Source organism: Taeniopygia guttata, chromosome 15 (assembly GCF_048771995.1).
Source record: "Taeniopygia guttata chromosome 15, bTaeGut7.mat, whole genome shotgun sequence".
Lineage (NCBI taxonomy): Eukaryota > Metazoa > Chordata > Aves > Passeriformes > Estrildidae > Taeniopygia > Taeniopygia guttata.
In genome coordinates, this window is record NC_133040.1 from 5,441,824 (window position 1) to 5,468,055 (window position 26,232).

Here is a 26,232-nt window from a genome sequence, read left to right on the forward strand (position 1 = left end):
AAAAAGTTCCTATCTCATCTTTTTTTTTTTTTAAGTACACGATTCAGCAGTATTTAAGCGTATTCCTTAAACTTTCAGCACATGAGCAATCCTAACAACTCAAATGAAAATATACAATTTAAAGCTAAGCACACACTTTAAAAACTTTGCTGAACTAAAATATGAGGAACTGCTGTAGTCTTTAAAGCAAATAGGTGACAAAGTTCTACCTATGAAACCAGGTATTTTTTAACTACAACACTCTCTAAAAACTAACATCATTTTTTAATTTTAAAACCAAATGAACATGGAAGAAGTTCTCTACAGGGCCCTAAGAAAGTTCAGGTCTTAAACAAGAATCTAACAATTCAGGGAGACAAGAAAGCTGTGCCTGAGCACTATTCAAATGCAGGTCACACTAAAAAAACCTTTTGCTCCTGTTTCACTTTTGTTCATATCTTGTACAAGACTCGACGAGCAAGCACCAAGAACACTTAAGAGCAAAAATTCAATACACATTAATATTATGACCTCAAATACAGAAACCCAGTTTTATCCTTTTCACAGGAGCTGGTGTAGTGGCTGTTGTGTACTGGAGCAAATGCTCATGCTTTGAATAGCATTCCCCTGCTCCACTGAAGCAGGAATGTGGCCAATGTCAGCCACATTCTGTCTGTCCTCACTGGATGAGATCCTGTGCTTCCCTCTTCCCCAGTAAAACAAATACCTGAGGAGAAAGTCCACATATCGAACTCCTAAATTTAACAGTTCTACCAGAAGTCAGCAAATACATATCCAACCCAGCTGTAAAAAGGCACATAACCTTCTGAGGGTCGCCTTCTCATCCCCCACACCTTCTAACAACTCAAGTACTGCCAGCACTCTTCAACATCTATTATGCCCATGTGTCAGGTACTATGTCACAAAATTTGATCTTTGCCATTTTTCAGCTGCCACCTCAATAGAAAAACTACATTCAATTCCATTACTGCTCAGAAAGACAAAGATGGGCACTACAGCATTCTTGAATAATTTCCTCCAACCTGCTTACTGCCAGAATTGAGGCGGCATGATGCTTCTATTTGTCTCTGATCTCCCTCCTAACAAGACTCCCAACATTTCATGCAGATTTTCCCAGACCTCATTAATAGAGTACTCTTATGTCACTGATTTTAACTAGTGAAGAGTAATTTAAGTGAATCAAATCTCTACAAATCTAATAGAGAGAAAACACAAATGCAGTTTTAACCCTTCCTAGATTAAAATAAGCTGCAATGAGTTTTAGTGGTTTAACATATACAAAGCAAAATGCTACTTGTGCACAAACTCAAACTCAGTAGGTAGTTTTCTTTTAAAGTGTATAAAAGGGCCAGTTACTTTTAAATCAGAATAAATCTTTTTATTTACATTGCTAAAGAAATATTAACACAGACCAAACACAGAAATATTAATGGATAACAGAAACAGTTTTGCAGCCAGCCCAAAACACTCAGAATCATTCTACTAGAAATGGCAGTTAATCCCATTTTTCTACTAGCTTTGAGTTTCAAATAATTCCACTGGGCACCCCAAGTAACTGGTCCTATAGTGGGAAAGGTATGAGGAAGCACAACAGAAGCAGTGTATGAAAGAGAAGGAAACACAGGAAAAAAGAGTTACACAAATGAAAATATGACAAAGAAAAATCAGTTAAAGGACAAAAGAGCAGGGAATATTCCAAGGGCAGCCACCAAAAACTACTTCTACATTTCCACCACCTGAGCTGGCTGATAATTTTCAAGCACAATAATGATTAAACAGAAGTTAAATATAGTGTTAGACCAACCAATTTAAATTTTAATTAAGTAGGAAGTTGAATGTTGTTTAGTTATAGATAATGAAGCAACTATCAATTGCCATTAAACTTAAAACCGTATTACTAAATTCTCTGAATGGCAGGAAAACAGTACTAATAACTTTCTTAGGAGATCCATTTAGCAAATACCATTAAAACACTGTTCATGAAACCCAGAATTGGCAGGCTGACCTTTTAAAACAAAGAAAAATTTAATGTTTCACAGGAAAACACAAGATGCCAGAGGATTTCACAGTTCAGGGAATATGGATTAAAGATTAATCCCAAACTCATGTTTTTAAACAATTAAATTGCTCAAGTCCTGCTGCAGTAAATCAACAACTTCACCAACAGATCCATGTTTCCTCCTGGACTCGGGATCCTCCACAAAACCACTACTGAACTGCAGTGCAGACATGTGAGCCTGACACGCAAGGATCCAGCATGAAACAGAAACCCTTCCAGGGAGTGGAAAGCCAGGAAGGATTGGGCACTGGCAGGCACCCACCACACTTAGTGCTGCACAAAAACTGGCACCGAACTGTCCTGGAAAACTGTGAATCTGTTCTTTAAAGCCACAGCTTACGAGGGACTCGTGCATTAGACTGCATCTATACAGATATTAAGCTGTAACTGCAGAACAAACAGACTGGTCACTACAGTTACCAAAAGAATCGGGTGTGTGGAGTTTATCACAGGAAATCATTAACAATGTGCTCGATAAACACCTTCACGAGTTGCTGGGGTTTGCCAGATTTTCTTTTGGGACAGGAAGACAGGTGACCCCATCTCTTATACTCCTTCTAGCCATAACTTTCTATCAGCCTACAGAATAAAAGATTAGCAAGGCTCTTCCCATGACAGGTTAACCCTTCAGATTACACAGGAAAAGATCTGCAGAGTCTCTCATTAGCTGTACTCTGTTCCCTTTTTATCTAAGCTCTTCCTTGTCCAGGCTATCACTGCAAGAACCCAATGCACACGTCCACTTCAAAATATAGAACAACCCTGAGCACACACAATAAGACCTGAAGGGGAGGAGCTGTGATTCCACTCAGTTCCTTCTAGGTTCTGCTCCAGACAGAACTTTCAGGTATCAGAAGCTCCACTCAGGGTACACAAGTCTGCACAATGAGAAGTTCTGCTAATCACAAAAGAAGTTATTCATATGCACCTCACAGCATCAAACAAGAACTTATAAAAGTTGCAAGAAATAACCACGTAAAAACCCAGAGACCCAGGCAATTACTCAAAGATGGACCACAGAGGCAGCTACTACTCTTACATTACAATTCAACATCAAAACCAGCCCTAACAAAGGTAATGCCAGGGGACAGAATGATTCACAAAGTCTTGACATTCTGACATTCACCAGGGGATTTTACATCTTTCATACTTGGTATCTAAAATTCCTCTCTCTTCAGTCTAGCTGTGCCTTTCCCCTCACATACCAAGAAAGAAACACAGCTGCCTCCTCCTGCTGCAGAGAGAGGCTGCGACATTGCCCTATCCTCCATCACTTCTGCTGTTCTGGACCAACCTACCCCTGCTCCCAAACCTCCTGTAGGGACATAGAAGTCATGTGTTTGCAGCCCCCAAGGTGCCCCTCTGGTTTATTACTTCTCAGAGCCAAAGCAATGCAAACAGCCCTGCCTACTGACTCCTTTTTACTCTTTTACTTTGTAGACACAGCTAGCAGTAAATACACTTGCACCTCAAAAATTTTGCTTTATAATTAACATCAGGAATTACCAGTCTTAAAGTATCAGACCTGCTAATAAGGTCTGATACCTTCTGCTTTGTGTCTCTGCTCACTGAGCTCAGCCACAAAAAAAGCTTTTTTGCATCCATCAGCTTCGCTCTGCAGCTGTAAAAACAACAAACAGCAGAGCAAGGAAAATCAGGACATAAACTCAGTATTAGGTAACAGTAGGAAGAAAAATAAAACTTAAAACCAGTAGATTAAGAAGCAAAGGGATGAGGGGGAAATACACCAGACTGGAAGAGAGGCCAAGCTCTACTTTCAGTAAAATTAACTGAGGAAGTGTGATAAAAACCCTTCTACCCCTCACTCCTAGAACCTTCCTCTTGGGAATTCACCTAAATAAACACACAGGAACAGCAGCTAGCAATGGCATGAACCTGAATAAATATCACTCACCACAGCTCTCACCAAGGTGGACCTAGTGAACAAAGAGCAAAATAAGGGTTCATGTTTGCCTACCAAAAAAGTCTCTCCAGAGCAGAGGAACACTGGTCAGAGCAAATTTTATGACCGATATATTTAGGTCTCCATTTGAATTAATCAATAGACTTCAACTGGACAAAACCAGACCCATCCAGTCACAGCACACCAGTGGATCACCTTGAAACTGTGCTGATCGTGGGTTTGCTTAGACCTCTACTCTGATGACTTTTGCCTTGCACTTAAGACCAACACCTCTTGACTAGAAGCCAAGGAAGAGTTAGCAATTTAACACACTTGTCAGTTGTATCGTGTCAAAACACCAAAACCCCACCTGTAAGAGCACAGCCACAGCTGCCAGCAGGCTCCACAGTGTATGGGAAGTTCCAGCTGTGAGCTGGATGTGGGGTTTTAACCAGACCACTTGCACTGGCAAGTCTTTCTAAGCATTGCAGATTAAGTGTGTTGTGCAATATCTTTTTGAAACAGAACTTGGGTAATAAAATTACTTCCTCTAGCTGGCTTTGAAGTGGAGAAAAAACGCTGCAAGAACAAGAACTCAATTGGCTTTTAGCTGCCTGGCAAATGCTCTAATAAGAAAGCCCAATGACCTACATTCACAAGGCTCTGTACTAAACCACTATTACAAAATCCAATATAAAGCCTGACCATGTTTAAGTGTTTTCCATTAGCAAGCAGCAGTATCTTGTTAGAGAAATATGAAAACATGTTATTGTCTTTAGTGATTATGATCTTAATTAATCCTCTAAATAGTATTCTGAAACATGTCAGCGTGGTCATTCCCGACTGCTTAAGCTCTCAACTCTACACAAAGACACCAAAACCTCTGCTTCTCAGTGGGATGCTCTGGGATCTTAACAGAAAAAGAAACTTCTTAAGCATTCTCAAACTGTGAAAGACTGAATTCATAATAATTTACATCTCTGACACTCTTCCAACAATCAACAGAAATGCACTGGTTCAGAAACTCAGGCAAAATCTAAACTAGGACCAGAATATGTTATTGCAACTCAGTTAACACATCACTGAACTATTTCCTCACACAAAGACATCAGCTCTCTCAGCCACCTAGTCAGATAACCTGAAGCAGATGGGTTTGAGTTGTCCTGAAATGATTTTATTAAATTAAACCCTACTGCAGTAAATATCACCAAAAAGCAACAGAGTAAAATCAGCAAGTGTTAAAAGGAAATATTAAGTTAGTCCTTCACTCTACACCCATATAGTTGGAAGACTTTGATACATTCAGCTTCGATTCACATTAGCAGACTCCAAAAACAGTGAGTAACACAACTCAAGGAAAAATGCCCTACTTTGAAAAAAAAAAGAACACTCTCAAAAATGCACTATAAAGCAGGCAATTAGTCAAAAGAAGAAGGATATGGCCAAAACAGAAAGAGAAAGATGGAACACTGGGACAAAAAAAAAAATCCAAGCGGCAATTCTCAAAGGCTCAAAATTACCATTACAAGTCCACAGGCTCAGTCAGAAAAATCCAACTGCCCACAGTGCCTTCAGGAATCCAAATCTGCACAGCAGAGGCCAGTGACATGGTATGTTGAAAGTACCTGGTGCTGTTAGTGATGACAGTAGCACAAAACAGACTCATGTAACCAAGAGAGAATAAAACTGAGGGAAAAAAAGAAATTTTAATTAATTTCTTCCTAATTTACTAAAGCCCACCTCACCCTAAATGCAGAAAAAAAATAGGTCCATGTAAAATCACTGCCTTTCAGATTGCATGAAAAGATACTACAGTTGAGGAGGTTTAAAAGAAGGTTTTATTTGTCTGAAGAGCACAGCAAGAACGTGGATACAAAGCTAGTGTCAAATTAACATGGAAATACAAAGAGATGCCTGATCTGCCGGGACTGAATTGTGAAGGGACTACACATTCATCTCCGAGTACATAAAACCTCCCAGGGCTCTGCAGCACTCATCTGATAGTTCCAAGTACAGACTGAAGCTAAGCAAGCTGCAGGAGTCCTTCCTAAACCAAAAAGACACTTGCTACAACACACAGGTTTAAAGAAGTAAAACGTAAAGCAAACACCACCTGGGAAATAAATTCTAAGTCCAAGTACTCTTCTTCTTCTGCTGTCTCTCCCCAGAGGAGACTAGGGAGATTTTTTTACCACTGATTAAAGCGGCAAATTTGGTTCTGCATGTTCTCTACACTTGCATGAGCCAGGTTTTCCTTACTTGCACCTCATGTTTCAGGATCACACCTTGTGCTCTTAATCTATCAAATCGGTGATTTGTTTGAGACAGCCGATTCAAGATACTAAATGAAGCAAACCAAACAAGCCAGGTGACATCGGCAAAGAGCTGTGAGGCCACCCAGAAGTGATGGGCTCTCCTCTGAGGAGGAGGGAGAGGCATCACCATGGACAGCTCAGCCACCACGTAAACAGGATGGATGAGTATATTCCAAATGGAACTCAAAAACTCCTCACACAGCAAGGAATTCCACCTGCAACACTACATCCAAATGCATCACCTTGAGTTCAGGAATACATATGGTTTGAGCAAAATTAATGGAATACTTATGGAGTTGCCACAGGGGAATTCTAACACTATGTGTTTCAAAGCCAGTGGTGTAGAACCTGAGCAGATCAGTAAAGGTTTGCTCACAAGGACACTTCTGCCAGTGAGGCTACAGCACCACAAACTTCTAAAGCAGGCACATTACAGCACCAGCGGAAAAATATCCTTCATCTTAACAAAGTAAATCTAAGTTAAAAACTTGTGTTCATCCACCAAGCATCAGCTGTTGACAGATGTACAATATCAAACTGGAGTGACAAATGTGACACAATATGAAAAACACCATTTCTGAATGTCTAGGAGGCTACAATGCTCAACACCATCAGAGTTCAGGATCAAGTACACCCACCTATAAAAGCACACAGACAGCTCTGAATAAGCTGAACCTTTTTCCCCAGCAAGCCAGCAGCCTGCAGCACTTAGTGCCAGCAAAAAGGAACTGCTTGAAATCAGTTTTACATAGTACCTTCTCAGGCATAAAAGTCTCTAGCTGTAATAATGCTAGGCTACCAACACGAGGGCTTTTTGGCTACTTAAGTGCATATCATAAGCCCTGTACATACATCACACTGCCAAAAAAACAAGCTAAAACAAAACAAGGCAGACACAGAGACGTTTCAACACCCAAGTTAGTTATTTCAATAACTCTGCCTACACTGACCCAATTGTGTTTCAGCTCTGCTGGGAACTCACTTAGATGCAGTTCATTAATACTGTTACATTTTATTAGTCTGGGTCATAAAAGTTATTTCGAATAGAAAGAACAAGGGGCTTTCAAAGTACACCATGGTTCTTACTCTCCTATTTACCAGGAGCACGGAACAGTCGCTTGGTGTGATGGGAGAGCGATTCCCAAACCTGCAAAGCCACCCCAGGCAGCCGCATGCTTTGGCTACTGGTGCTCTTTGGCAAAGAGCTGCCCATGATACCCGAGAGCTTTGCCAAGCTCCAAGAGAGTTCAACACCCAGAAAGAAACTCCAGCTGAGCGATATACCTAGAAAAACTGTAGTTTTCTACCCGCAAACACCAACCATTTCTCCTAAGTTAATCATCTCAAGATTTTAAGCACCGTTCCTAGCAGCTAGCATACCAACTCCATCGCTGAATTATTTCCCTAAAAGAAGCACAAACAGAACCAGAAAGACAAACCAAGTGCGGCAGGTTTTTTTCTCTCTTCCTGGCAGGATTAAATGGCACTTCGAAAGCAAGCATTTTGTCTGGCCGTGCAGGCATACAAAGGCCCACAACATAAAAGCAGGTAGGCAACAAGCACCTTAAAACTTAGTCACCACATTTTCCGCGCTCATTACCCGTAGGGTTCTGCAGATTTCTAGCCAAGCTTTCACGCTTTGACACGAACGTTTTGCCCTGACTCCCCGGGTATACCCAGGCTGTCTCGGATGCAGGCAGCCGGCACAGGGACCGATGCTCGGCCGCGTCCCGGCTCTGCTCACACGCACAAAGCGGCAGCAAAGCCCGAACCTCCCGGCGGGGCCAGCCCCGGGCCAAACCACCCCGGGGGCTTCACCCAGGGTCGCCCGGGCCCAGCATCCCGGCCCCAACGCCGCCCCTACCTGGCCGCAGCGGCTCGGTGATGCTCAGCACCAGGAGGAAGAGGAGGAGGAAGGTGCCGCTGTCCGCCTTGGGCACCATTTATCCTCCGTTCATCCTCCCCCGGCACAGCGCCACAAACCCGCGGGGAGGGACGCGCGGAGCGGCGGGAAGAGGGGCCGCCGCCGGGCCCGCGGGGGGCCCCGGTCCGCACCGAGCTTTTCCCCTGCCCTCCCTCCGCCGTTGGCCGCCGCCCCGGGCGGAGCCGGCGGCCCTGGCTGCGGCGGGAGCGGCGGCAGCGGCGCGGGTCTGGCGGCCGCGCTGGGGCGGCTCGCAGGGCTCCGCCGGCGCACAAGATGGCGGCCGCGCCTCCCCGCCGCCGTGCCCGCGCCGCCACGCCCCCTCCCGCCGCGCGCCGCCCGCCCAATCGGCACTCGGGGGCGGGGCCGAGCGCGCGGCTCAGCGCACGCCCCGCCCCCTTACGGCGCTGGGCGGGGCCGGGCGGGGCCGCCGGCAGGGGGCGCTGGCGGGGCGGCCCCGAGCGCCCCGCGACCCCCGGGGCTGCGCGCCGGCCCCTTGGTCCCTCAGGGGATGGCCCCTGATGGCCATTGATGGCTACTGATGGCTATTGATAGCCACTGATGGCCACTGATGGCCACTGATGGCCACCGCAGCCCCCAGCACGGCCTCTGTCAGCCCCCTCAGTCCTCAGCAGAATGGAGGCCCCATTACCCCCAGGAAAACTCTTGCTCTGTTCGCTCTACCTCCCCCGGGCAGCCTCTATCAGTCCCCTCTTCTCTCCAGAACAGCACTTCCCTGTCCTTAGCTGGAATGTCCTTTTCTACTTGCATCCATCACTCCCTGACAGCCTTTCCCGTTCCCACTGGAACAGCCCCAACCAGTTTCCTCTGTACCCCGGGACAGCCTTTCCAGGTCCCCTCCATCTCTGCTGCCATGGCCTTTCTGTGCCTCTGCAGGGACTTCCCAGTGCCACCACCTGGCCTGCCCCACAGCAGAGGCACAAAGCTCTGGACTTTCCCAGCCCCAGCAGGCTTCCAGGTTGATCATCTTTTGCTTTTTCATTACTCTGGTCGCCCCTGCCCACAGCAGGACGAGACAGTCCCTGTTCCAATGTCTTCAGGGTGACAAGGACAAGCAGCACCCAGGGCTGGGGCATTCCCACAGCCAGCACCTCGCAGTGCCAGAGCCAGCCAGGTGTTTCCATAGCTCCTGGAAATATTGCCTTCCCAGTTCCTGGGCCCAGAGAGAGAGGAAATGCATAAAGAAAATTAATTGTCTGGCTCAGCTCATTGCCAGTGGCCCTGCAAGTGACAGGTGCCTGTAGGAATTTGACCCTGGGTGTTGCTGCATGTCAACCGGGTAGGGTGGTGGCTGTCCCTGGCTGCAGACAGTGGCCCGGTGCCACAACTCTCCTGGTGCTGGATGGAGATCAACCTAGGTGGCATTTGGGATCAAAGGCAGTTTTAGCATTAAGATCCACTTCCCAAATTAATCTGGAATTTCCACTGACAAGGGGAAGTGTTTGGGCAGCACCAGGACATAGGCTCAGCCAGGGGCCAGACCCAATGGCTGACCCACCATCAGCAGAGCTGTCACTTTCCTCTGCAGGGAATTCCAGCCTTTTAGTACAACCTATTCAAAATCAAAACCTGGGAAGCTGCCCTGGAAATGTTTATTTATTTTTAATATTTACAATGAGATGTTTTCTACTCTTTTGCTACAACTTGTGGTTCTCAAATAAAACATTGCAATTCCAATAAGGACCATTTTGACCCAGTTTAACCCACTCCCTGTTTCCCAGTTAATACCAATTACTCACTATACCCAGCAGCAAACTTTTCTCATGGGTTTTCCAGATGGATGTAGAGCTACTTTTCCTTTCATGGCTCCTGCTCCCTCTCAGTCACTGACTGCCCCATGGGTCAGCTGCCAACCTGCAGACAGTGAAGAGGGGCTTCTGTGGGATTTCTTGAGCACTCACTGCTTCTGTCCCCCACAAAGCTGATGCTGTGCTCAGGCCAGTAGCTCCAGGGAGGTGCTTCTTTCAAACCTAAATGTGCAGTTTAACATAGGAGGGGAAATTGGTGCCTGTCAAGAGCTGCCCAGAGCTGAGGGAGCAGCAAGCGTGAGCTCGGAGCTGTGAGCCCTGGGGCCCCAGGAGCACTGTGTGCCCAGAACGTGCCTGGGGACCCGCTGCAGTGCGTCACAAGCAGCAAGGACTGCCTGAAGATTTAGGCCAAAACCCACTTTCCCAGCTCTCATGTGCTGCCAAACAGTGTCCTGATCCAAGAGCCTGTGGGGACCTGAAGTATGACAACATCCTCCAGCACAAAGTGTGAGCATCAAACTCCCCAGCTTTGCCCCTCCCATGGGATGCTGTGGGGACAGACTGTTCTGAGCCTGGCTTCCTGCAGCACAGGCTCACAGGCCAACTTCAGCCTGATCCAGGGTATCCTTATCCACCCCAGGGCCAGGGCATTGCACCATACTGGTGATATATCCCTGGCTCTAGTCCCAAGGCAAGGCAGGTCTCATTTCCCCCCTGCCACATCCCACAGCACCCCAGCTCTCAAGAGAGGGGGGCCCATAGCACACCCATGTGTCCAGCAGCCCCTCAGCACCCCTGAGCAATGAACCCATGGCCCAGCAGCACCAAAGCGAAGGATGAGAGGTGCCCATTGCCCCAGACTGTGCCAGGTCAGTTGGTGGGGCAGGGAGAGGTGGGGGAAGAGGCTCATGGTGAGGTGGTTGAATCCATCCCTGGCCCTGGCCTGACCCTGAGCTGGAGCTTGTAACCAGCTGCTGTAAGGCCAGCAGCTATGAACTGGGATTGAGGCAACACGTGCAAATATGAGGAAGTGAGAGTTGCTCCATTTCCCTCTCCCCTGAGTGAGTGGTCCCATTTCCTTTATTTCTGCAAAGAAATAGCCCAATCCTCCAAAACAACAAGTATCTCCAACCACAGCTTCCCTTTTAACCTAAATAATCAGTTCCCTACTGGAACCTGCCTTTGGATGGGTGAAAAGCTGCAGTCCCTGCACCACGGCAGATGGTTACCCCTGGGCCAGGGAGAGGCTCCTGGCCCTGAAGGTGAAGGGCTCAGAGAACCAGCTTGGGGCTCAGTGATTAGACTTACAAGAACAACAATCTCCTGTGGTCTCCCATCTTCTTTCCTGCCTGGGGCAAGAAGCCAAGGTCTAGGCTGCACAGCAAGCCCCCACAGCCTCTGGATGTGATGGTGTTCATACCACATGGACACAGGTCCACCACGACTCCCAAGAACCCAGTAACCCACCACAGCCAGCCTGGCCACCCAGGAGAGGTCTGGGGCCACCACTGCTCACTGCCAGCTACTTCTGCAGCATCAGAGCTACAGATGCTATTATAGCTGAGGGAGCAAGTGTGCTTGGGCCTTCACATGGGAAAATGCAGATGTATTGCAACAGCAAAAGAAAAATAACACGCTGAAAATGGGAGGAAAAAAAATCACCAGTCATCAAGAACCAAGATGTTTTTTTACACTGGATTTGGCCCTGTAAGGCATTTTATCTGCCATTGCTACAGCAGCAAAAATATCTGGCCATGAAAAATTTACTGATTTGCTAATTACAGATAGCAGAGGCTGAACTGCAGCAGGAAGCGGAAAACAGGCATTACAGGAACAGCCAACCTGAAGAGCACTACAGCCCTTCCAACATATCCAGTTTTACAGCATGTAACTGAAAATAAGTTCTATTTCCAAAAAACACGTGAAGGCGTGTCAGTGGTAGAATCACCACTAGTGTGGCTGTCTAGGTTAATTCAATTGAGGGCAAACACAAAACCAACACTGTCCACAGAATATTTAATGCAGTCTGGTTTGGTTTCACAGGGAAAATGGCCGGTGTTTGTGCCCAGGGGCCTCCAAAAAATCTGAACGGCGAAGGTCCCAGACCCAAGCTGCCCCCACCTCAAACTTGTGCTGCCCTGACAGTCCCAAGCACACCCTGCAAACTGACATTAGGAACCCGGGGGGATCTCTTTCCTCTGCCAGCTGCAGAACAGGGCAAGCCCAAAACCTGCAGAAGAAAAGTCTGAGCAAATTGAATTGCACAATGTGGAACTAACCATGCTCAGATATCACATTCCCCTCTTACTCCAGCTACACCCTGGTATGAGCACAGCCAGTTAGAAATGCTGTGGCACAGAGATGCCACATGCCATTCCTGATCCATGTGTGGACCCCATCTGCAGTGCCTCGAATGCTGCTCAGCCTTTCTGTGCATCCCACGCTCAGAGGAGCTTCTGCACCCACAAATGGGCAGGAATCCCAGATCCACTCCTCGCTCCTGGTCTGCTCAGTGACCCAAACTGCAGGCCAGGGTCTGACCTCCTGCCTGTGTACCTAACAAAGAGGTCCTATGCTTAATGGAGACAAGCATTTCACTGTGAAATAAGTAACTAGTATTTGAAATTACCTAAGAACTAGGTTCATATTTAGTCAGTTCAGTCCTAAAAGAACAATTCTGAAAGCATGAAAACTTTAGTAAATGCACTCCTTTTACATTAATTCATGAGTACCTGAGAATAATTTTTTTTCTTAAAATAAAAATATAGCCTTCAAGTATTTCTGGATTAAAAAGGTAAAAATTACAAATTTTTGAGTCATGATTCCTAGCAATGCCATGCTGATAAATTTATTTTTACAAGGTGCACTATAAAAAGTTCCTCGGAAGGGTTTTTCAGTCAGGGACACGAGTTTTGGAAGTGGGAGAGAAAACCACACAAAAGAAAGCTCTCCACCAAGACAAACACAGCACCCAATGCCCCACACCTCAGAGAATGCTGCAGACACTCCTCAAGTTGCTGGGTAAGACTTTCCATGGATGTTCCCTCAGAAAAACATCACCTGACTATAGCAAATGCCAACACTGGCAAGTGTTACACATGCTATCTTGTACTCAGGTGAGGTGCAAGAAGTGGAAACACCTGGCTACACCTGCTTCCTTCTAAAGAGTGCACAGTGAGTGCTTCTCCAAGCTGGATCACATCCCACAAGGGCTCATCCCACACACAAACGTCAGCTCATATGCAGCAACCACAGCACGTGTGGTTAAAATTGCTTTTCTTTTTTTCGGCCAATTATAAAAACTAAAGCCAAAAGTTTCAAAGAATGGGAGAAAAACACCAAACAAAAGCCCCAGTGTGGCTATCAGAAGTATAATTTCTGTCCTTCAGAATGGCACTGTCATCCTGGTGGATGACACAGGACTGTCTCTGGCCCCTGCATCATCATCATCCAACTCTCCGGAGTCACAAGCAGAGCAGCTACAAAACAAATCTGATCCCTTCCCTCTGCCAGCTGCAGAACAGGGCAAGCCCAAACCCTTCAGAACAAAAGTCTGAGCAAAAGCAGCAAGGTAAATCCCATACTGCAAAGTGTAAGCAGAGGAAGAGGAAATGGAGTCCTCTTAAGGAACACTGGTTTTAACAAGATCACAAAGTTAGTCAAACTTGTGAACTGCATCAGTTTAAATTAAAGTTAAAGAGAACCTCTCTAAAATTCTGTGTCATGCCTCAGTATGCACATGGTTGTGTCCCCTCTTCTGCAAACTACAAACTCAAACAAGTTTGACAAGTTGGACCCAAGTCAAGTTCAGCCTCTAAGAAAGGCTTACCCTGCTTAAGAAACAGATGCAGCTGAACAGAAATTAATTTAAATGCACGGCGCTCTTAAAAACAGAAATATATCTTTCAGAAATTATCTCAATTTCCCCAGTTTCCAGTAACCGGTCTGCAGTTCACCAAGCACAGCACTATCATCTTGGTGGTGACTGGAATGTTCAGAAGAAATCTGATGCCTTTCTTCTTTTGGGAAGCTGCAGCAAATTGTCCGTGATGGATGTAGTATCCTGAGATACTGGTGTCTGAGATACTGTCCTAGACTGTGGGGTGCTCTGGGGGGTTTGAGGCCCACTGGCCGGGGTCTTGTAACCAGGAGTTCCTGTGTGGGCTGGGGAGGGAGTGTAGCTGGCTCGCAGGGCTTTGTCGGTGTATTTACTTGCAGTCCTGTTTACAAGTCTTTGCAAAGCTGGTGACATTGCTGGGCTTAGTCCTTTTGGAGTAAGGCTGAAACAGAATAAAAAGCTTTAAGAGATTTTACAGAAAAAAAATCTGCCTTTATTAGGAAAAGCAATACTGCCTCCCTACGTGAGTTCCCCCACAGAGAAGACCCACTGCCTGCAGAAGTCATTCTGCCTGCAGGTAAATGCAGCCTGTCTCTCTAGAGAAACAAGTGACAGAAAAACCTCCTGCATCCTTCCCAAACCTGAGTGGCATGGCCTGACTTTTCCTTTGAGCCCATTCTGTCCTTCCTGTGACCCCCCCAGGCAACTCTTATCATGTCTTTTCTTTGTAATAAGGCAAGGCACTGATCCAGAGGCATCGCTGGGTGGCTGTAGGGCAGAGCAGTAATGCTGACAAAGAGTGTCAGGGATGGCCATCAGCCACTTTCCCTCAGGAATTAAGTTTTTTAATTTCTAAATTTTTAATTTTTAAAATCTTTCAGTCCAAATGCACCTCTTCCTGATTCCAGTATCCTTCCTTACCATCATTCCTCCCTTTCTACAGGTGCTGATTTACATCTCATCACATAATAGCCACCCCCAGGTTTGCTGTCAAAACAGAGGTCTCACCTGGCCAGGTTTTCTGTCACTTTTCGAAGTGCCTCCTGCTTCTTTGCTCGGTTTTTAGCTGCTACTTCATTGGCCATCTTGAGTCCCAACCTCTCACGGCGTCCGGGCTCCAGGATCTATAAATGCATCACACAGTTCACTTGCCAAGGCACTCAAGAGTGCTGAAAAAATTAGTCAAAGCACCTTCAAAGCTGGATTCCAATGTACAGGGACCTAAAGCAGGGAGAAGTGGGGTCAGCCCACACCTCTTTTCTGCTGCATAAAGGCCAGAGAGGACACAGAGACCTTCAACCTGCCTAAGCAAGTAACAAAAATTGTAAAACTAGTCCAGTCAAGGAAGCAGCCATTACCTCTGGCATTTCCTCCTGCTGTTTCTCCTAGACAAACAATGTCACCTGTGTCTTGCCTGGCCTGTAGCCAGCCTGCTCTCAGGCATACACAGACATTCTTAAACAGCAGGAGAACCAGTCAAGGCCTTTAGAGTCTAACAAAACAGAGGCACATACAGCAAATTACACCTTTCTTAAACTAAGAGTCTCAGACATCTCACATTCAAAGACACCAGCAGGAGATAAGTAGCATGCAGGGTTAGGTGCCATTAGCAAAGCCAGAGTGTCTTTTCTACTCTCAACTAATACATCTGACTCAGGCTGCAACAGCCAGAAGATAAAGACAGAGGGAAATGCTAAAATTTCCACCTATTCACACATTAAAATCAGAAAAATTGAGCATCTCTTCAGCTTCCTCTGAAAGCCCTTCTGTCTGGGCCCACCACCAAATGCAGAATCTCATTGTCCTGCCAGCAGTTCCTACCTGTGTTCCAACCTCAGGTAGCTCCACCAAGAAGATTTCATGTGGATCCATGCTCACCTCCACCCTCCAAGCACAAACTAGATTATTAGTTTCAAGGACAGGGAACACCACCCAGAGATGTGTCACACTCCATGTTAATCTATTCCTTACTCACTTGCCTTTCCCTTCTTAGTTCTTCCCCCCCAGAAAAGAATGTCGTGCTGACATGAAATACCTTGAAAGCTGGGCCAGGTGTTCTGTCCACATATGGTCTTTCTGACCCTTCCAGACGCAAAGGGGTGCTTTCAATTTCACCCCATGTCATAAAAGGTGACTCATTGACACCTGAAAACAAATTCAGCAAGTTATGCCCATGCAAGACGTTTGTTATTCATTCATCACAAAAAAAAAGAAGGGAGAGAGAAGCAAATTAAGAAATGCAGCAAATTAATCAACAAAGGAGCCCCTCCACTGCAGAGGAAATCACAGCCAATGAGAACATGTGGTTCCCATTAAAAGGGATTGCCCGTAGCTGTGTCACCCTCTCAGTTACAACAACCAAGCACCACCCTTTCCATGTCTTCATTTTTCCATTTGCTAAGCTTTTGATTAGTGATACTTTCATTTTTCCCTCTACAGTACTAGTTGTCCCCTCTGCTGCTAAATGAAAACTCCTTGAACACAGGAAACTCTTTAAAAGTAAGAAAACAGACAGAAGATTTAAGGACATGTAATAGCCAAATGTACGCTCCAATCATCTCAGGGGCAGCCTGTACCAAACAGTGACTGCACCTTGTCTTACAGGTGTAGAAAGGATCCTAAGAGCCCGATTAAGTCTCTGGCTGGAAAATCCTGATATCCAGGGCTTGGAAAAGGCATTTACGATGGAACAAGGAGGTGCTCCAAACGCCACCTACAGGTTTCCCAGAGGGAAAGCCCCAGCATGTTCAGGCGTTGACTTAACCACAAAAAGCACAGAGAAACAACGAGGCAGATGCAGAACAGCTACAAATTCAGTTACCATGTTTCAACTCGAATTAAAATATTCAGTTTGTTCCAACTGAAAGTAGCCCAAAGCTAGATGATTCCTGAGCAATGGCACAGCAGCTTCAGAGTCTCTTGATGCAGGGTGACTTCTCCTACCAGTGTACTGGACTAGGATTTAAGCCCTGCATCCTGCTGGCATACGCAGCACGAGGTTTTACCTCCTCATCTAACCCTGTAATGACACCCTAGTGTTGAAGACAGCATCAAAGAAAGCGCAGTAATAGTCCTCTTAAAGCAGAAGAAATAAGAAAATCCTCTTACCTGGGGCAGGAGAGGGGGTAGCCACAAATCCATACCCATTCACTTTTGGAGACTCTTGGGGTATCAGTTCTTTCCCATCGGGTCCCACTTTGCCCTGTTTGTACTGAAATAAAAGACAATGTGGAGAAAGGTGAGAGTCAGCTGCATCCAGCACACACACACAGTTCTGGGGGATGAACCACACAATTTGAGTCAGAAGTAAAATTATCCAACCTGAGCATTGAGGGCTGCAGCTTGTTGGAGCTGTGATTTGCTCACAGCTTGGCTAAAAGGGTCCTTCACAAAACGGGTGTTCCGATGCACAACTTCCCTGGGCTTCTTAAAAACTTCACTCTCATCAGGTACACCTTGAAAAGCAAAGTGACTTTTAAAAAAGAGCTCTTTACTTCACTGGTTCACAGAAGTTATCAATTGTACATTTACAGACAAAAAAGAAAACTACTTTTACAAAAATATCTATTTTTCTATAGGAACAAACAGACTGACAAGTCCAAGGAGGATTCTTTGAGCAGAAACAAACAACAAATGAAGATGACAACAAGTGATCATAAAGAAGACAGACCAGGAAAGAGCTTTGGCTGCTGAAAACAGGTACTTCTGTAATACAGATGAGCTTTTCAATGGCAAATAGAACATGATCAAACTTTGGAATCAGAGGCCAAGAAAAACAGGGAAAAAAACCACACTGTTTAAAAACAAATTTACAGAAGAAAAAGCACAGCATGACCTGTAAGAGCTGCTCAGTCATGTACAGAAATGCTGTAAGCACTGTTTGGAGCCAACCCACCTGGAACCAGTGCCTCACCTGTAGGATAATACATGAGGGTGTTCCGAGCTGTGTATTCCCAGGTATCCAGCCCAGCTTTCACATTCTCCAGAGCCTGCTGCTCGGCTGAAGGAAGTGCCAGGTTTTCATTCTGTCGCTGAAAGGGTGATGGAAAAAAAAAAAAAGTTTTAAAAGGTAAAAAAAAAAATTCTGAAGCAGCCTCCTGCAATCTTTTATTCAGGCAGACACAACTTGGAGAACTCAGTCAAAAGCTCAGCCATCTGCCTTATACACACCTTGTATAAGGTATGTAACAGTCTGAGGGACAGTAGGGATAAAAAAAAATAACACTCCCTCAAAACAACAGCAGCAAACACCCACATGTCAGTGCCAAACTTCATGAAAAGGCACTGCATCCCACAGCCATCAATGTGCCAGCTGCTCACTGCTGATGGTTAAAGACTGACAAAGCAGGCCCAGAACAGCACTTGCACCTCCCCTGCAGGTAGCTGAGGAAGGCAGCACAGCCAGCCGTGCTCATGCAGTTCTGTGCTTCAGCAGCTGGGTGGGTTATTACTGATAACAGAAACTGAAAACTGAAATAAGACAGGCAAACTGCAAATAATAAGGGGCTGATGGACAAACAGCAGGAACTGTGTTGCCGCTGACAGAACAGGCTGCCAAGGACAGCAATACTTGCACTCTGTGCAGTGCTTTGCAGCCTCAAAGCTTTCAGAGACTAAGCCTCAGTAACTAAGTCAGCACTGTTCTTGTGTGACAGAAGGGGGAAAAGCAGGACTGCACAGGGAAGCAAAGAGCAGTCATGGGATGCAGGAAACTGAGCCTTAGCAGAAAGCCAGTGAAATGGTATTTCCCTGCTTTGTCCCTTGGAAGAGCAGGGACAGAGCTGAGGCAATTCCCTACCCGGGTGTACTCCTCCTCCGCGCTGTACAGCCAGGCGTGCTTGACCTTCTCCTTCTCCTTGGCCACTTCCATGATCTGCTCAAAGGAAGCATTATCCTCACTCGTGTGCTTTGCCAAGAAGGTGTCCAGGCTGGGAAGAGCATCTTTATCATCTTTTTCTGCTTCTCCTAACAAGAGAAGGGAAGAAGCCTGAGGAAGGTTAATGCCTCCCTTTCCAGGGGAGCACTGTAACTACCTCCTAACCCTGCTGGCAGCAAGCCTTCCACACACACACCAGGAATGCCATCAAGCTTGGCCAAAGACACAGATCCACAGAGCGGTGCAGGAATAAATCAGGTTTGGAACATATATAACCAGCTTTCAGTAAACCCTTTCATGGTGTTTATAGCAATTTATTTTAAAGGTGAAATGTACAAGTGGCCAGCTGCTGGCAGACAATTTAATTTTGGAAGAATTCAGCTGGAGAAACAATTTTCCTACCTTCCTCTGTTGTCTTGATGCCAGCCTTAGATTTATTTCCCACTGGAAGGCCACCTGGATGCACTTCTGGGGTTTCAAATGTGGCTGGGGTAACATCTGCCATTAAAAAAAAAATATCACCTGGTTACTGGAGCACACAACAGGATTTCCTGTAAGTATGCGGTACCAAATAAGTCACAGAAGGCATATCAAAAGAACAAAAACTGAATTAAAAACTTGTGAAAAGAGCTCCAAAATGTTCTACTGAATTCTGTCTCAACCTCCAAACAAGATTTTGGCCTCATCTAAGACATTTTTCTCCTGCTGGGAGAAATTCCTAGGAGAGCCACAGCCCAGGGTGTAGTCACCCTACGCCCTGATTTTGCCAACAAAAGCAGCAGCAGATCAAACTGAGCCCAGGCCAGGGCCAGCACCTGCAGCAGGGGAGCAAGGGACACCACCTGGTGATGCCCTTTGCTACAAGAAAGCCGCTTACCCAAACCCCACTGCAAGAGCTCAGCCAGAGGCTGGGCTTTAGGAAACACCTAAACTGGAAGTGAAAGAAAACATAAAACAGAACACTGGATACCTGCTGTGGGAACCTCTGATAACCACAAGCTTCTTCTGTCCCTGATACATGAGAATCTCAAATATCTGTAGATGCAACAAGAACCCCTAAAACTACAAACTAAAATAAGGATTCAAAACATAGCTTAGGGTTTCTCATAGTAGAGAGCACATAACACGCCCTAGAGAGCAGGAACTTGGCAGAAGATGCCTATGAGGAATGCTTTTTAGATGGCTGTTTTTCCCAAAACCCTTCCCTCACAGAATTATTAGACACCATCAAAGAGAAATTCAGCATGAGCCACCAGACACTGCCCAAACTGGCACACTTAGCTCTCATGCAACATCAACCTTGAATCTTTAAGATAAGCATTGTCTGCACGAAGTTAGATAAAGCAGAGCAGCAATATCAGATACACACCCCTGATGCCCCACAGAGCCAGTTCTTACAGGGTGCAGGTGTGTCCCTCGACGATTTGTTCAATGAAGAGCCAAACTTGATAGCAATTTGTCTCATTTTCTCCAAGTCACCATTTTCCTCAGCCTCCAGATAGTCCTTCTGTGCCCGCAACTTCTCCACATCGGGAAAAAAGTCTCGCTGGATGATCTTCTCTAAGCTCTGCAAAGACAGAGACAATTGCAATGCCCCGCTGGGACACCTGGAGCGCCGGCTCAGCTCGGGGCCAGCGGCGCAAAGCCACGGGCGGCCCCGGGCCCCGGCAGAGCGCGGAGAGCCGAGCGCGGAGAGCCGAGCGCGGAGAGCCGAGCGCGGACAGCCGAGCGCGGACAGCCGAGCGCGGACAGCCGAGCGCGGAGAGCCGAGCGCGGAGAGCCGAGCGCGGACAGCCGAGCGCAGGGGCCCCGGCAGCCCGAGGGACGGCCCCGGGCCCCGGCAGCCCGAGGGACGGCCCCGGCGCTACTTCCACCCGCAGCCGCGGTGGCAGCGGGCAGCACCCGCGGGCCGGCCGTGCCGGGCGGACCCCAGGCAAGCCCCGCCGCGCTGGAAGCGCTCGGCCCAAGCACCGGCGGAGCGGAGCCTCCCGGGCTTGGGCCCAGGCCCGCCGCCTTACCTCGATATAGGCCTCCTCATCCAGGATCTTCTTCGAGTGCCGCGCAGCTGGCGACACCACTTCCTTCCCCATCACGGCGACGGGGCCCGCGGCGGGAGCCGGCACCAGAGCGGCGGGAGAGGCCGGGGGCACCGGTATCGCCTCCATGGCGTCGGAGCCGCTCCGCCCCTCCTCCGCCGCCGCGAACGCGCCCGGCCGTGCCGTCACAGCTCCGCGCCGCGGCTCCGCAAAGCGCGCCCCGCCCCGGGAGCTGCGGGGCCGCGCGCCCCCTGCCGGTGCGGAGGACCCGGCCGGTCCCGGGCGTGACTGCGGTGAGATGGGAGCCGGGATACACACGGGGTGGGAACCGGGATAAGACAAGGGATAGGAGCTGGGACACACACGGAATAGGAGCCGAGATGGGAACTGGGATGGGAACCGGGATAAGACAAGGGATGGGCGCCGGGCGGATCCCCCCCAACGTCCCCACGGTCTTTTCAGACCTCCTCAGAAACACCCCGGCCTCCGCGGAGCGGACCCCGGCTGGCTGCTGGGCGGGGTGGCGGGGCACTTTTATTGATCTCGCCGCTTTCCAGCTCCTGGCTTCTCCTTGGCCCCGCCAGGAACACGGACACGGCTCGTTGTGACAGGGACTGGCTGGCAGCAGGGCTGAAGGCGAAGGCTGCCTGTGCCAACCCTCTCAGCACAGCACGTTCATCACCTCTCCCCAGGCTACGGGGAGAAACCCGTGTTTCTTTGTTATGAAACAAATCGCTTGTCCAGCAAGTTCAACCCCAAAAGCAACTGCAGATGCCACTGAGGTGCTGCAAACAGGACACATTCATTTGCAGGATATTTTGCAAATCTACATCAATAAAACAAGCACAAATACTACGTGCACAGAGTAAAGACACGAAGGGGAGTTTCTCCTTCTCTTAAAGCACACACATTTAACACTGGTACAGCTCTGTCCCCTGCACATCCTGCCTGCTGAGTTATTTGCCACATGAACTAGGTTTGGAAGAGGCATGTGAAAGTGCCAAAAAGTGTGTGCTTTTACCCGTCCTCCTCCTGTGTGAACCACAGAGGTTCCCTTTTGCTGCATTAACCCCCTCGGTTACCCCCCTGAGCCTGTCAGCTACGGCAGTGGGTGCCCTTGGTGTTCTCTGCAGCCTGTGAGCGCTAACAGCTCTCCTTGAGGGGCTGCTTGGGCTGGAGGGTCAGTGCTGAGGCAGTCGCCCTCTTCTGATGCCGCCACTTCGCCCGACGATTTTTAAACCAAACCTAGAAAGTGCAAAACAAGAAAAGGGCTTTTGCATGTCAAGTGTTACTGGGAGGGGGACAGGCAGTGGCCCTCCTGGGCTGTGAGGTACTGTAATAGAAAGGCTTGATATAAAATGTAATCAGTCCCTCTGCTGCAATCTTGCTCGGGTACATGTGAGGAGCACAAAGGAGTTGGGACCCCCCATGACAAATTCAGAAGTCACGCAGGTCACTTATGTCAGGAATACAGACTTGGGTGCAGGGGATGAGCAGCAGAGCTGGGCATGTCTCTGTGTGACAGGTGATTCTGGGAGAGAGGCATCATGTGAGTCTGTGGGACTAGATGCCAGTACAAATTAGCCCAGCTGAAATGGTTTATATTCATCCATTGCTTGCCAGACTTAAACAATCTTTTGTCAAATGCACAAGATGGATTTTAAAATGAGGCCATAGGTGTGCAGGCCCCCAAAAAAAGACAGCACAATGCACCCTTCTGTGTTCCTGGGGACTGCAGGAACACCAGAATCCTGCCCTCAGCAAGGGGCAGAACCTCACCTCCACCCGCTCCTCCTTCAGGTGAATGCGGTTTGCCAGGTGCTCGCGGGTGACCACGTCCGGGTACTGGTTCTGGTGGAAAAGCGTCTCCAGCGCCTGCAGCTGCTCCTCGGTGAATATGGTGCGGTGCCGGCGCGTGCGGCGCTGCATCTGCTGGAAGGTCTGCACCTCACTTGGCTTCTCCTGGGAACTCCTACAGACCCTGACTGCCGGGTGGAAGAGCTGCAGGGGCCAGGGGAAGCGGGCGTCTGCGAGGGGACAGCAGTGTTAGAGGTGTGGGGCTCAAACACTCGCCATGCTCAAGGCAGCTCAGGCACCCGTTGCATCCCTGCTTCTGATTGGAAAGAGGCAGCCAGTCACCTGGAGTGGGTGGCAAGCTGAGTGGTCACCATGCACGTGGGAGAAGAGTTTGGGGCATGACATGGAGAAGGATGCAGGTGGTGAGCACTGGCTGGGTTTTCTTTGTTCACTTACCAGTTGCACTATGGTCAGCTCCAGAAAATAACTGCAAACTCACAGCCCGGCAAAGATCTGTGTTTCAGCCCTGACACGAGGGAATTCTGAACTCTCAGGATGCTCTTGAACTGCATTTTTAAGGGTTTGCTACTTTTTATTTTCCACAGTAATTTTGCTTGACATAGCCAAAACCCTTTTCCTTAAAGGATAAGTGAGGTTCCTCAGGGCTGGTGTTGTCAGGAAGCACAGGCACAGCTCTGCACATGGGGCCCCACTCCACAAAGATCTTGCACCCCTAGAAGTATCATTCTCTCAGGAGTTTCACACTAACCAGAAATACCCAGTAATAGTCGGCACCCTCTGTTTTTCAAACGCTAGCAGCACTCTTCGGAGCCCTGCTGAGAACAGCTCAGATTGCTGGGCCTCAGGCCCAAGACCACCGTGGCCAAATGCCATATTGCCACTTAACACCCAGGTTTTGCCCTGCCCACAGCACTGGCACCAGCCCCTCTGCAGGCCCCACACCTGAACCAAACCAAACACTCACCCAGCCAAGCCGGCAGGTCCTGCAGGGAATGGGCACTCGTGTGAGAACAGCAGCAGCAACTGCAGCCTGCCCCTTCCAGCTCTTCCTCCTCTTCCTCCTCCTCCTCCTCCTGCAGGGAGCTGGCTGGGATGGTCTCCAGCTCACACAGCCGCTTGGGTGTGCAGTCCAAGATGCTCCGTAGGCACAGCGGCACCAAGACCTGGGGGCTCTTCTCCGTGGGGCTGGAGAGGATGTCCTCGATGCTGAACGGACGTGGCTTCTTCAGGCCTCGCCTGCCGGCGTCAGCCCCTGGTGCTGCCTCTGAAGACATCCTGTGCCAGCAGCAGCGGCTGGGGAAGCAGGCAGCCCAGCTGGGGGCTGTGCTCTCCCTTCACTGGCTCCCTGGTGGGGTTTTGCTAGGGAAAGGACAGCTCATGTGGCTTTTAAAATGGACTGGCAAAGCCATCCAGAACCACAGCTCTGTCTTGGCGTTTCAAGTGGCTGTCATGCTTGCAGCTGAGTTTTTATTTTATACACACACACACTCTTTTCCTCCCTCTGACCTAGCTGTGTTATGACTGAAGCCACTCTAAATATATATATGTATAGAGAGATATAATCCCTTTGGAAAGAAAACCGTAAACCCCCCTGCAAATAAAATAAATTCTAACTAATCTTGGCAGCTTTGTGAAGGGTTAGTGTGGATCTAAGATTTAGCTAATCCCATAAAAATGACTGGAGAAGGAAATCTGATTTCTCCATCTCGGGTGTAGATTTGAGGTGGTTATGATCTCCATTGTGCAGCAGCCTCCTATCCAAGGAAGGGGGAGGATAGCTGTTCCCAGCCCGGAAATGGACCAGAGGATTAACTCCTTAAAAGAAGCAAATTATCCCTTTCTCTGGTCAAATGAAAGCTTTCCCATCAAAAGAGAGCTGTCATATCATACAATATGGGAGAAGAGAGAGTTCAGCTTAATAAAAAATCATTTTTAATGACAGCACAGCCTTTGGCTTTGCCAGAATTCTCTGTGAAAGTTGATTCATTTTCTGCTGAAAGCAGAGAAATTGTATTTTCGCTCCTTCCCCTTTCCCCCATCTCTGCTGCCCTAATCACTGTAATAATGCAGATGCTTTGCATGTATCCAACATACTCTTTGTAAGGATTCAAAGACCTTAATAAATTAGATTACGAGCTGCTTGCAGCAGCTCTGCACAGCAGCTTAGCGGCATGTACCCACCTCCCATGCAGCTGAGCCATGCTCTGTGTGGGGAAGGGAAGGGGGGATTGTTGCTGCTGCTGCCTCTGTGTGCTCTCAGTGAGGTCCCACAGCCGTCCAGGCAGGAGTGTGGATTCAGTGCCACAGCCAGGCTTTCCCAAAGCCTGTTCAATTCCTGGTTCCTGCCCAGCCAAAGAAACTGGGGAGAGGCTATGGCCAAGATTCAGGACAGGGAGGGAGGCCTGGCTTTGCCCCCTCCCCTGGGCAAACAGCAAGGTCTGGCAGCTGCAATCCACAGGAGGGGGTGTCAGTGCTCCAGAGAGGCACTGGGGATGCCCTAATTCCAGAGGTCACTGAAAACTGCTCCCAGCTTTTATGCATGTACCCAAACTCTGACACAAGGGGTGGATGTGGGGCCAGGTTCTGCTCCCCACCCTGTGCTGGTCCAGAGGGGCCATAGGGCAGGTGCAGGATCTGACCAGCTCTGTTCATATGGCTGAAGAGGATTAATTCTCCTTCCTCATCCTTAACAAAGGATGCCTTTCCCTGGGCATCCTGTCCCACCCCTGCCTTCCCACCACACATGCACTTAGCCTATTAGGATCTCCACTGATTGCTTTCTTTCATTCCTCCCATACCTTTCACTACAGAAAATGGACTGGTAATACTTCTTTTATCAAAGAATTATGGGATTTAGGACCCAGATTGTACAAAGAGACTTTTGATAGCTGCTGGTAATCAAATCCCAATCGGCAGACACTTCTCTGCACCCTGTTACCAGAGAGGAATAAAGGAAAGGGATTTTTGATGTACTGTTTACTGAGCCTCTGGGAGATAGGATCGCTGGGCTATTTCATATTAGAAAAGGAAAGGAAAATAAAACAAGAAAGAACATGCAGACAAGAGAGGACAATATAGATATAGATAAAAAGAAAAGAAACAGGTTCTTATAATTTTCTTATTGGTTAAGGAGATTCCAAAGCCATTATAGAGGATTAGCAAAAAGGTTAATCTGCTTTAGCTGTTCACTTGTCAAAAGTGAATTTATAGGGTTTGAAAATCCTTCCTATGGTGAAACAAGAAAAAAATCCCCCTTTCCCTCCTCTGCCCCTCCCTTCTGCAGGCAGCACAAGGTGATAGGAACACTGGAAACCCTACAGCATGGCAGCACCCTCCTCTGCCCTGCCCCTGCCTGTGTGCTGGCACCTGTGGGAGCTCTCATTTGGCAGTGCTTCTCCCCACCCCCTATCACCCTATCACCACCAGTGGGGTGGCTCTGATGCTGAGCAAAAGGAGGATCAGATCTGAGGGATGTAACCATGCTCCTGCACTCCTCTGCCTTACCTGGGACAAATCTTGCACTCTTTCACTCATTGATATTGACAGCAGTCAGGGCAAACCTGGACCCCTGGCTGGATTTGGGCTTCCAGGCTGATTTCTAAAGCAGAACAGAGATGGAGGCTGCTGACAAATGTTGCGGAAAAACTACAGTCTGGGGGCTTTCCATCCCCAAGGGAAGTGCTCAGCCCGGGATCCA

At 48.0% G+C, this 26,232-nt stretch overlaps 3 protein-coding genes and 1 long non-coding RNA gene across 5 annotated transcripts in view; 1 reads left to right on the forward strand and 3 right to left on the reverse strand.

Moving 5' to 3' along the window:
• Positions 1-8,474, reverse strand: part of DGCR2 (DiGeorge syndrome critical region gene 2) — a 45,031-nt gene extending 36,557 nt beyond the window's left edge. Inside the window, exon 1 of one of the 2 annotated variants that reach the window (XM_002199208.7) lies at positions 8,142-8,474. In XM_002199208.7, coding sequence (XP_002199244.4) covers positions 8,142-8,220 — 79 coding nt within the window. In that variant the 5' untranslated portion in view covers positions 8,221-8,474. The remainder of the gene's footprint in view (positions 1-8,141) is intronic. The other variant, XM_072936360.1, reaches the window with a different exon arrangement.
• Positions 8,475-11,966: 3,492 nt separating this feature from the next.
• Positions 11,967-20,913, reverse strand: ESS2 (ess-2 splicing factor homolog). The gene is made up of 10 exons (XM_030285656.4): positions 20,700-20,913; positions 20,080-20,248; positions 19,084-19,179; positions 18,604-18,770; positions 17,719-17,836; positions 17,127-17,260; positions 16,914-17,016; positions 15,841-15,950; positions 14,814-14,929; positions 11,967-14,247 (listed from the first exon to the last, which is right to left on the reverse strand). The coding sequence occupies exons 1-10, from the start codon at positions 20,844-20,846 to the stop codon at positions 13,962-13,964; spliced, it is 1,446 nt and encodes a 481-aa protein (XP_030141516.4). The 5' UTR covers positions 20,847-20,913; the 3' UTR covers positions 11,967-13,961.
• Positions 20,914-20,918: 5 nt separating this feature from the next.
• Positions 20,919-23,737, forward strand: LOC140685137 (uncharacterized). Its single transcript, XR_012058377.1, has 3 exons — positions 20,919-21,010; positions 22,518-22,656; positions 23,615-23,737. It is a non-coding gene; the product is annotated as an uncharacterized lncRNA (long non-coding RNA).
• On the reverse strand, positions 21,501-26,027 carry GSC2 (goosecoid homeobox 2). Its single transcript, XM_072936071.1, has 3 exons — positions 23,500-26,027; positions 22,497-22,744; positions 21,501-21,962 (listed from the first exon to the last, which is right to left on the reverse strand). The coding sequence occupies exons 1-3, from the start codon at positions 23,807-23,809 to the stop codon at positions 21,861-21,863; spliced, it is 660 nt and encodes a 219-aa protein (XP_072792172.1). The 5' UTR covers positions 23,810-26,027; the 3' UTR covers positions 21,501-21,860.
• Between the last annotated feature and the right edge of the window lie 205 nt (positions 26,028-26,232).